Source organism: Triturus cristatus, chromosome 3_2 (assembly GCF_964204655.1).
Source record: "Triturus cristatus chromosome 3_2, aTriCri1.1, whole genome shotgun sequence".
NCBI classification, from domain to species: Eukaryota; Metazoa; Chordata; class Amphibia; order Caudata; family Salamandridae; genus Triturus; species Triturus cristatus.
The window spans coordinates 749974056-749986411 of NC_140584.1; the positions used below are offsets into that span (position 1 = coordinate 749974056).

The 12356-nt window shown below is 41.6% G+C and overlaps 1 protein-coding gene across 1 annotated transcript in view; it reads left to right on the plus strand.

Moving 5' to 3' along the window:
- Nucleotides 1–12356, plus strand: part of COL5A2 (collagen type V alpha 2 chain) — a 333083-nt gene that overhangs the window by 260171 nt on the left and 60556 nt on the right. The window contains exons 31-35 of the mRNA XM_085647093.1: nucleotides 5023–5076; nucleotides 6071–6115; nucleotides 8000–8098; nucleotides 9748–9855; nucleotides 10144–10197. Coding sequence (XP_085503219.1) covers nucleotides 5023–5076; nucleotides 6071–6115; nucleotides 8000–8098; nucleotides 9748–9855; nucleotides 10144–10197 — 360 coding nt within the window. The remainder of the gene's footprint in view (nucleotides 1–5022; nucleotides 5077–6070; nucleotides 6116–7999; nucleotides 8099–9747; nucleotides 9856–10143; nucleotides 10198–12356) is intronic.

Genomic DNA, 12356 nt, shown 5'->3' on the forward strand with positions numbered 1-12356 from the left:
TAAAGACACCAATCTCCCGTGGACAGTAGACCAGCCTGGAAGAAACCTACTCCAAAGACTCTGGATCCAGACAGATCCGCGTCTCCTGCCCACTCTGCACCCGACGCCCACGGCCTGAGTCTGAGTGGCTCACCTGTGCAGTGAAGTCTCCCCAGTGATCCTGACCCACTGTCCAGCATTAGCTGACCTCTCCTGTCCTCCACGACAGCGCCTGCAGTGTGAATCCAGAGGCCCCCCGACCAGCTCTGGTAAGAAGACTCCGACATCAAAAGACACTCCTGCACCCAAAGCCCCTGGGCCTTGGTGAGCTGAACAGACAGTGCCCCTATGACCCCGTACATTGTAATTTACCTCTGCTGTCATTGGTCTTCCTCTTGCAACCTCCATTGCCACGTCTGCAGTCTCTTTGCCATCAGGAGATTCCTCATTGGAAAGCATTGGGTGCCCGACGTCAAAGTGGAACCTTGCACCCAGCCACCCTTGTGCCACTGGTGGTGTTTGTTTGGTGCTGCTTTATGCCCCCCTGTGCTTGTGCTAACCCCTAAAGCTTAGCCCCTGCAACCAATTTACTTACGTACAAGCAGTGTGGCTCCAGGCACCCCCTGTTTCCATTGGAAAGCATTGGGTCAAACTCCGATTCTGACCTCTGCACCCGGCTGCCCCTGTGCTGCTGGTGGTGCAGTCTTGGTACTTACCTGATGCCTGGCCCTTGTTGACCTTTGGCTCCAAAGACTGAGATTGTAAGTTCAATACTTCCCTGTCTAACCAAAATATTGTTTTCCCCATAAGATAACATTAGACTGTGTGAAAATGTTTCTAGGTGTCGATTTTTCAAAGTGAAAAATATTTTTAATTAAAAACTTACTTACCTATTTATGAAGACCTGGGTCTTAAAATAAAGTAACATTTCATAAAATTGGTTTGGATCTTCTTCTTGAGTTGTGTGTCCATTATTGATCACTGTTGTGCAATAAATGTCTTGCACTCCTCTGTGTGGTTGCTTCAGGTGTCAGGTGTTTGACGGTTCTGGAGGCCTCAGAGCCTTCCCCTTTGGAGTTTCTTCAGAACCGGTCCGCTGTTCACGGAGGGTCTTGTGTCTTTTTCAAAGGCAGGTAGCCCTCCCAAGTTTCTGGAGTCACAGCTGCAAGATAAGTTGACTTTTGTGCCGTTTTCGACGAGAGATGCAGACAGGCCAGCATGGTTGGTACCAGGTCAGCTGCTACTTCTCTCCTCTCAGCTTTTGCTGCTCTTCACTGTCCTCTCTCTTCTTAGGTCATCATGATCTGCTTCTCTGGTACCAGGGGCTCCCCTACATACTGAATTTAATGGTGTTAGGGGAGTGTTGGGTAGTAGCCAATGGGCTACTGACCCTTGGTGTCACTACGCCCCCTATATAACCACTTCCAGTGAGAACTAGGCATAACCCTGTCCCAGAATTCCTATGTATGCCATCACAAAGATGGCTACTTCTGAAAAGTTGTGTCAACCTTACAGTAGCCCACCTTAGAGGTGGTACTAGCCTGGAGCTGGCACTGCTACCTGACTATCTAATGTTCTCACCGGTCCAGGTGCAAAGAGGGGTCTGAACAGAGGGAATGGCTTTCTCTCCTATATGGAGAGCCAGATTCACATTCCAAAGGTGGCAGCTCTTTGAAGCTTGCCAGCTCAAGGAGGCTAATCAGCATGTCATCCTGTGGGAGGGGATGTTACACCCACTTCCCGGACAGGCTTTAGTTCTAGGTCTCCTGAGAGCAAGGGCTCTCACCCTAGAAGGTCAGAACAGTGTCTCGGGTGGCAGTCTGGCAGAAGCCAGTCAGCCAGTACACCAGAGTCTGGTAGGTTTTCAGGTGGCACCTCTAAGGTGCCCACTGGGTGTATGTACTGATAAATCAACACTGACATCAGTGTGGGTTTACCAATATGAGATGCTTGTTACCAAACATCCCTATTTTCAGTGAAGTAATCATGTAGCTGAGGAAGTCATTTTCAGTGAAGCCACCATGTAGCTGGGGAGCTCGTTTTCACCAGTGCCCAGCATATGTCTTAAGATGGCTTCGCTAGTCATTTGTACTGGCAGTAATTGGACTAACCAGCACAGGCGCATATCTGATGATGTAGGTATGCCCTCACATGTAATATTCAGCACTCTTCCTTAGGATTGTTAGGCCTGTTGTAAGGGTGACTTACAAAAATTGCATGCAGTGTTAGAGACATGGCACACACAGGTGTGTGACATGTCGTGTTTTTACCTTTGTCTGCACCTAGACATGCAGCCTGCAATGGCAGTCTGGCATGTGCTTGGTGAGGGGTCCCTTAGAGCGGCACAATTCATGCTGCCACCGTTAGGGACCTCTTTAGTACCCAGTCCTTAGATTTCAGGGTATCATTTACTAGAGACTTACAGAGGGTGCTGAAAGTGTTGCCAATTAGGGGAACAATTGTACAGTTTTTGAAAAGAGCTCTGGCCTGGGGACCTAGATAGCAGGAACCCAGTGCACTTTCAGTCAAAATCACATCATGTACAGGCAAAAAGTGGGGACACCAAGTCAAAATGGGGTTCTTTCTTACAAGACCTGAACAATTCAGTGCAAGTTGGTCAGTTAATACCACAGTGGATAGAATAAACCACAAGCTTCAAAGCTGCTGCTAAGAAGACAATATATTACCAAGAACTAACTTGTCCCCCATCAGGACACCTTATGTCCCATGACTGGATGTGAATATCACCTGGATGGAAGAGCGTTTTTGACCAAGTACATGTGCAATTGGGAGGGCACAATCGCTCCACTGTTTTGCCAGAAAAGATAATCTGGAAAAGGGCAGAAAATTAAATTAAGCAAAACAATTTGCATTTGCTTTTTTACATAGTGGCACCTCTTGGTGTTTTTTGAGCATTACTTGGGCAAGTTCCTGTCTGAAGGAGATATTTTAGAAAAGTAGTGATTTGGGAAGAAAGTAAATAGCTGCGGCCAGTGCAGGTAAGAGCGGTGGGGCCGGATGGTGGGGGGGGGGGGTAATTTCCACGGGTAATGACGAGGGAAAATTAATTTTGCCTCGTCATCGTCCGTCGAAATCCCCCACTACTCGGCCCCACCGCTCTTACCTGAATGGGCCACGGCTGAAAGTAGAACTATAAGGTAAATCAATAACCATGCAAATGAAAGCTCAGTAGGCTATTCTTCAGGCTTGAGAGTTTTCATAATTTCCTCAAGGATTGGGAAGAGGCGAGTTCATGCGAGAAAATGTGTTTTACGGTGATATGGGGGAACGTGAGAGAGGTAAATTGAGAACAGATGCCATTACTGATGGCAGAGCAGTTTTGATAGTAATTAGGGGCAACCTTATGAAATATGCTTGAGGGTGTGGCCTTACAAGTATGTGAGTTCTGAGGTTCAGTGGGGGAAAACTATACTAGAGAGGCTGATGACATTTTTTATTCTCTAGCCATAAATCAAACTCCTTATGTATTATATGGTTCATTTATTTCATGACCAGGTTTCCTAGGGCTTTGAGTAAAACATGTATGAATTGAGTGTTTTCTCTTGGGGATCAGTAACAAATTATCCAGGTAATTGTGGATGTGGATTACTTGGCCAAGCAATATAAAAGATATTCACTGACAGGAAGAGGTTGTAGTAGGCAATGTGCAAAGATTACTTATAGATAATGGTGACCACGATGCCCCTAAAAGTGGCCTATTTTGGCGAATGAAGTGGTAGAGAAATGGAAATATGTTGGCTCCAAAGAATCTGAATCTATGCACAGCCAAGTCTGAACGCAGCAGAGCATCCAGTTTTTCAAAGGGTACAGAGGTTTGGTCTTGTTTTACAGCATTTGTTGAAAAATAGGATTTTTTTTTACAACTGTTCAAATAGGAGGAAGATTGCAGAGCAGAAGATAGACAAGGCCATATTCTCAAGATGCTGAAATCTAATATGTAATGATTGTATATAGAGATAAATCAAACTGTCTTCTATATTTTTGTGAACCATAATTTAGGAAGGTACCAGGTCAAAAGAAAAAATATCAAGTAGGAGAACCAGCAGCAAATGCCAGCTTATTGCAGGCAACTGCTTGAAGTCCTTTGCTGTGTGTCTGGTGAAGGTGTTTAAGTATATTTATTAACACAATGCCCAGCGGCTTTCCTCTGATGCCAGGCAACAATGTCTGTATGCCTGACTGTGTGCCACAAGTTGGGGTTGCCAGTCTCTGCTTACCAGGGTCGAATGCGAAACTGAAATCCTGATTGATGCGGAGACCCTGGGGCAAGAGGCTGGGTGGTAGAAAGAGAGTGATGGTCTTGAATGATTTCTCAGTCCATTTCAGTGAGAATGCAGGAGTGAAAGTCCCTAGACACTTATGAGGTAGGCACATGTCTGATGCGATTTATTGACGTCTACACATCTGAGCGTGAGATATACATCAGGGTGCTGACCTATTTCTATTTTTTTTTGCAGAGTTTTATATAGTGCAAACTGGATCCAAATCCAATCATGTATCAGAGCGCTCTACATAGCACCAGTTATGTTACATGAGGACACACATTCATTTTTTGTTAGGCACGGGGAGATTAAGTAATTTGCCCAAAATCACAGGATGTTTAGCGTCATTACCGAGACTCGAACCCAGTTCCCCCATGCCCGAGGTCGAGTATCGTAACCGTTAGGCCATCTCCTCTCCCCAACACCTCTCCCCTTTCTTAGATGGAAAAGGAAGAATAAATACTGGTTGATGCAGTGTGCCAGGTGCAGATGGGAGGGTGGCACAAAAATGTTCATTTCATTCATAATGCAGCAATTTTCCATTTCAACAGAAATGTGTTCTTTCCATTTTTTTCAAATGCAACCACATTGTCTATGGAGCAGTTGCTGTTACTGTTGGCAAATTATTGCTGTTACACATTGCTGTTGCTGTGCCACTCAAATAAAGGCTGTCCCACGTTAAATAGTAATATCCATCATTGAATGCCTGTGTAAATGCAACCTAACCTTACTTCTTTAAATACTATGTGTTCCTCTTCAGGGGTTGCCTGGACCTCCAGGACCTCCAGGAGAGACTGGGAAGCCTGGTGATGAGGTAAGGTGCAATTTTTTCTCTCACCACAAGAAACAGTGTAAATGATATAGGAGCCAGTGTATTAGTACCGAAGTGCTCAAGATGAGGATAAAATATATTTACTCAATGTCTCCTCTTGCTGTTTGAATACTCAGGTAGCAATTAGATAATCATTGCTATTCCCTACATAGAGTCCCTTTCATGATCAGAGTGTGGCCACAATCCATAGATATTGCAACATGTGGGACAAGGTGAGCTAGTGATTATGATGCCATTCCAATCAACTGGAGACAGACCATGGAGCAAGCTGCTAGTTGAGGATCAGGACCTCCCCTAGACTACACATGGCCATTCCATAGCTACCTTGTTTTACCTTTCCCATCCTAAATGACTTAAACATGTTAATAGACATCGCAGAGTCAAACTTAGGTATATTTTTTAAATGTGTGTGAGCCGGGGATAATTATTTTCGAAAAACACGATCTAATACTCTGATACGATATAAAGGCACTATACATCACATTCCCTTCAAGCGTGAGAATTGGAATAATTAAACTCTATACAGAATGTCTGCATTTGTCCCTTACTGTACAGCCCTGGCCAGTAGACAGACTCTATCTGGACATTAAACTGTTGGACGTGACCAGCATATCAGGCACTTTGCAACAGCTCTACTGACTTTTCAAGAGCATTGGCCTGTCAGTGGTTGTCCAGGTCAACAATGATGCCAGTAATGCTTTAGTTTTCACTTTGTTTAAAAAACAAAACATGATATCAATAGTGTTCTAAATAGCACAGATACCCATTTTACTTGCTCCTTTAAAATAGCCCCCTTGAGAGCAGTGAATCATTGACATTAAGTGTGTCCCATAGTATAGACGCTTCTTTACATTTGGATATACTAGAACAGTCTTTAAATGTGTCACTTTACTGGTAACATTCTGCTCATCACATCCTACTTGTATGCGTTTTGATTGTGAATAATTAATGCCATTTCTGTAATATTCTCTCACAGGGTGTGCCTGGTGATTCTGGAGCTGCAGGCCCTCTAGGTCCACGAGTAAGTACGATCCTGTAATTTATCGTCTACAGTAGTACATAAGGGAATGTTGTTTGTGGATGATGATGTCTTTGGACATTAACAATGATATAGAAAACAAGGACAGGTCTGACAAATGAACTCATATAAGTGACTGCCTACCAACCCATGTTTACCCTAAATATTAATTTAAGCTTAAAAATCAATCAGTCAATCAACCAACCACTCAATAAATCCATCAAATTATCAATAAATCAATCAATCCAGAAGGCAGCAAACAAGTCAATAAATCACTTAGTACGTTTATGGATCAAGTCAAATAATAATCAATTAGTCTGTCAGGTTAATCAGGCAAATAAGCAGAGAGCAATTTTCCGTTCACTCATGTTCTGACCTAGATTAACAAAAACTATGTGACTAGTTGTAGGAGATTCTGCTTGCTGTCCATCGAACTTACTGTTGGTGACATAGTGAAGACATACTTTTGATAAACATTAGAGAGCCTAAATCTTAAAGTATTAGCTTAAAGGATTAGGACGTGTCCCCACTTACAATAAATAATGAGCTTTCAAGATGTGGCAGGAGTGGTTAATCTTTTTAAGAGGTGCCGACAACACTAATCTACAACTCACTCCTTGGCGCCCACCCTGCAGTAGAATGTGGAACTCTATTGACTCTTCCTCCTACATCTTTAAACCCCCATGACAACCTTTAACATTCAGTCCACCAAGGGACACATATGAAAACTACTGTACTCTATCCGAACAGTACGCTAAAGGTCATTGAATCCACATCTCAGACTCCTCTCAAGTACTTCTTATCATCAATAACACGAGCCATTGGCCTTATTATTTTTATTGCTGTTATTATTATTTACTGTAATAATTTAGGTGGTATAGCAAGATCTAACGCTAAGCTAAATGTCTTAATTACTCTTTAACTGCCACATATACCATTGTACCTTGTATATGCAAATCATTATTCTATGATTTCTATTGCCAACAGGTCTTCCAACACATGTCAATCTCTGTCTTGTTGTTATAATTGTACAGAATGACAGATTTGTGCACTAGTGTCCACCTTCTGTTCATTTCTCTTGTCATTTGGGTTAACAGTCTACTTATTTCCTTATGGTTGTATTCATTTAAATGATTTTTAAAAAAATGATTGAAAACAAAAAAATGAGCTGTAATACCAGCAGAAGTTAAATAAGCAAGTACACATAAAAGTGGATGATACACCACTAGCATTGATTCCCCACTCCCCAAAATCTTTGCACCAGAAGCTGATTTCATGATAAGCATTACTGTAGTAGGGATCTCAAATTGGAAGCTAGAAAACACACCACAGAAAGAATGCCAGTGCCTTAGTGAATAGGTCTCTCACCTCCTTCAATAAAGGTGATTGAAGTATCACTGAATATCAAATCTAATCTAACATGCCTGTGTTCAAATGTTCATCCACCATTTCCTCAGAGTCTACTTATAAGGGATTGTCTATGAATCCCGTCTGTACCAGCCTGGTACTGGAGAGCCAACTCAGCACAGCAAGGAGCCACGGCAAACCTCATCAATACTATATGACACAGGGCAGTGGTCCTGATGAAGCTTAGACGTTCTGGTAAACACTCAAAAAGGTGTTTTGCTAATGATTCTATACTGGTATTTGACTCATTCTGGCTCTTTATTTGACCAAGACGAGAAAAATATGGTAAATAGTACTACATCATTATAACTTATGTGTCTGATCTTTCTGTTACTACTTATGTGTACAATTTAATTTTAATTATTTGACTGGCAATCAAATATTTGTTTATCTAGGAACTGGCACATTCGCTTAGAAGAGTAAGCTATTATAAAGTCTATGCACAACCTTAAGTGGAGCTTCCCAATTCTATGTTTGTAGGGAGAACGTGGCAACCCAGGAGAGAGAGGTGAGCCAGGTGCCTCCGGACTTCCAGGTGAAAAGGGAATGGCTGGCGGTCATGGTCCCGATGGTCCAAAGGTAAGGCATGTAAAAGCAACCTGGATTCCTTTTAGGCTACACTAAAGATGCGTAGATGCCCTAGCCCATATTTATATTTTGTACCAACATAAGGCTCACAGTTACAAAAAATACAGCATACAGCATAAACAATTATAGTATTAGTTACCATAACTATATATTTAATCTTCAATGGTCTCTGCAATTCAATTTTCTGGTTTAAATATTGAAAGATACATATGATACCACATGTTTGAATTATTGTGTTCAGAAATACAATAACTAAAAGGAATGCTTAGCACCATAATTAAATTAATCAAGGCATATATAGATGTTTTCATTCTGCATCCACAAATAATCAAAGTGGCGCCAGCATTCTGCAAAGCCCGGAATCCTGCAAAGGCTTAATAGACCACTTATTAAGTTGATAGTAGTTCTACTTTATGGGTTTTTTGCCGTATGCTAGCACAGCAGGCCTTGCTGCTGCACTGCTCTATGGCAAAAGAAAAGGGCGGGAATGCGTCGTATCTATTTGATATGGTGCATTCCTGTCTTTTTCCCCTGCGTTGATGCACAATGGGCTGCCATGTGCCAACTTGGGCAACTTTGCACCATGGTGCAAGGGTGCCTGCACTGCAGGGATAATTATATTTATGTAACAATCACAAGACGCTTTTTCCTCTTTCTATAATGCAGCACACATAGAAAGAGGAAAAACGAGTAGAAATAAAGATATTTTTCCTAGTTGTGCCTCCCTTACGCCTCCCTTACGGGGAGGGGTACGTTTTTGATGCTGCTTCAGACTTACAATTTCTCTTAAATCTGGGCCAGTGTCAAAAAGTCATGGATGTTGCTGGGAACACTCCCAGCAACACCCATGGAATTCCGCTTTCATGCAGTTTTCCGCGTGAAAGGGGCACATATTTATGAGGCCATAAAAATCCACATAACGTAGTTTTACATGGCCTTATAAATATGCCAGTGGCATGTTGCACCACCGGAACTTTAAAAAAGTGACGTTCTGGCAGTGCAATAATGCCATGAATTTGGTAGATTAGATATGATTGGCTACTAAAAGGAAGATTACTTTTCAAGATGAAAGACCATATTATGAAGGTCGTCTCTGGCTCAGATCAGAGCTGAACACCTCTGGTTTTGCATTTGGGGCATCTGGAGTTCATATTCTCAGAATTTTCTCTGACAGAAGAAGTCGGAGGCAGAGAGGGGCAATCTCTGCTCACTCATTTCCAAGTTACCTGTATGAATTTTAGATACTTCAAACTTTAAAAAAAGTAACAGGCGCTCGGCTCTGCACTGTGCCAGCGCTGCCCTTCAGTATAGGGCCCTGACATGTTCAAATGTCTTATCAAATCTCACCAATTATAGGACTAAGCCTGAGAAAAGCAGAGTAAGGCTTGAAGATAATATGTACTATGTCTACTCATGAGTGTCATAGAGTTGCCATGATATGTTGAATCATCAGTAAACAAATGATCAGTCCAACTGGACATGGCTATGTCACACATACTTAGCAGATAGATATGATGCTTATGAGCCAGAACAAAGTGCCACATCCATAAAATGGCAAAGGCTATTGTTAACAAGTAATAGTGTAGAAAAAGAACCTCTCAGTGTGAACATTAAGACACCAATCATATTTACTTTTGCAGGGAAGCCCTGGACCGTCTGGGACACCAGGTGACACAGGTCCTCCAGGCCTCCAAGGTATGCCAGGAGAAAGGGGCATTGCAGGAACTCCTGGTCCAAAGGGTGACAGGGTAAGTAGATCTACTTTCATTATAATATATTGAATTTACATATATTCATAATGATACTTTTATTCTATTATCCACATTCCAGTTATTGCTGTGATGCGCATGACTGTAACCAGTGCCACAACGAATACCAATGAATGACAAGTTATAGAGATCTGACCTAATTTTAGAAAAAAAATACTTTTGCTATAAGTTTACCTCCCATTATGTTGCTATCTGGATGTGAACATTAAGTGATTAAGTTTATAATGGAATCCAAAGCCCCAAGTAACCTTTTTGTAATATTTATAGGGCGGTATGGGAGAGAAAGGCTCTGAGGGTACCGCTGGAAACGATGGGGCAAGAGTAAGTGTATTCATGTTTTACTTTCCAAGTCATATTTGTGAATATATCATAAAAAACATAACAAACAGCTTTAAAAAATCAAGCTAATTCACCTTAATAGATTTCAACTGCTATTTAGTACAAACTGTAATTTCATGTGCCAGTCATCGCATACACTTATCATACATTTGACAAAGTGGAGTTCACCTTAAACCAGACAATTTTACTATAGATCTCACGCTTAGGCATCTTATGGGATCCTTAATAGAAGCTTCATATAGTTACAGATATTTTTAGGCCTATAATAAGTCTAACAAAGTTCAACTCAAACGAATCTCAAAGGAACCAATGTCATTTTGGATCTTACACTTAAGAATCGTAAGGAATGCTCATTTCATATTCCATATAGTTGCAGGTATTCTTAGGTTTTTCTCCTTCATCTGTGATTCAATGGAGATACTTTCAGCCACTAATTGAGCCATTTCAGAAAACAATGACAACACCTTAATTCTCTGACCTGATTTCCACTTTTTCTAAATAGTTCAACTTCTTGGCTCAAAGTGGGAGAGTTACTAAGATTTGACACTGTGTTTGCATCACAAAAATGACGCAAATCAGCACAAAATCTTTTTTTTTAAATTTACTTTATGGCGCTAACCTTGTTTAGCCCAGGAAACAATGTGAAAGTAATGTAAAGCAGCGCATGTGTGGAGCATGGGCACTCTCATGCAAACACACAAGGCTCCTGAAGCACAACCCTATTTACTAAATAAACTAGACAGGGTTTAGCTTTTTTGTAGTAGGGGCAATGAAGGCGAAATGCTTTCATTTCTCCTTTCTTTTCCAAATGTGTACCTGTGCTGCTTTTTACAGCACACACACAAAGAGGGAAAAGGGTTAAAATCAGTCTCTGCATAGTATTTTCTATTGGAAGGGTGCCCTTCCAGTACAAAACCTATGCTAGACTCGCGGAGACAAACTTGTGCTATGGCGCAAAGGTGTCTCTGTGGCGCACAGAAGCTGATTTCAGTGCCAATGCTAGGGAAAGGGGAGGAGAATGCCATATTTTTGTAAATAAGGTGCTCTCCTTCTCTGTCCTTCCCACAGAGCACAGCATTTGTGGCTGCTGCACTGTACTGCGTGATTAAGTGGTAAATCTCGCCCAAACATTCTGATACTTAATTAGTGATTGACTGTTGAACAACATATTTAAAAAGACTGACTGAGTGCCAGCTTAAAAAGAGCAGCTCATCTCAGTTTTCAATTGTACATTTTTTAAAGAAAAAGTATTGTCAATTTTCCCTCTGAAATACCAGATCATGAATCTTGGAAAGCTGCTAATATATCTTCATGGACGACAACCCGCGCCACATGTCAATGTTAGTTTTAGAATTGTCTGACAATATTCCGGCATGCTTAAAACTAGCCAACTACAAATGTGCTTATTTTATGATATCTAATTTATCAGTATCAATGGCATCAAGAAGAACTTGCCAATTAATTTTTTATACTTGTATTTAACTGTGCAGAAAAATGAGATGAGAACCTCATTTATCTCAGTAGCATTGACATACAAGGCAACTATGAGAGAATCAAGGTTTATGTAAGCGCCTAAAAATATAACTTTCACTTGAGTACTATGCAAAAAAAGGAAACAGTGGTTCAGACAAGTGAAATGTAACCCCCTGAAAGATGCTACCCATTACATGGTAACTGTAGGAAACTGCCCCTTTTTGTCATGGTCACCCCCATTTTTTTCTCACCAATGCTAATGTTTTCGATTAGAAGTGCCCTAGAAGCCTGCTAACCGGGCCCCAGTACCAATGTTCTTTCCCTACAACAAGATAAAAGATACAATTGGCATACAATTGGCGTACACAGTGGCACCCCTGTAAGTCCCCAGTAAATGGTATCTCTGGTACCTAGGGCATGGGTACCACAGAGGCTCCCTAAGGGCTGCAGACTAAAGAACCCCATGCAAAATGCATGCAGACTGCCATTTCAGGCTGCGTGACATGGTGCAAACCCTGGTTAAAACACGACATGGCACATACCCCTGTGTTCCATATGATATATGTAAGTCACTCCTACAGCAGGCCTTACAGTCCTAAGGTAGGGTGCTTTATATCCTATATTAGAACATATCTACATGAACACATATGGCCCGGTGATGTCTAGTT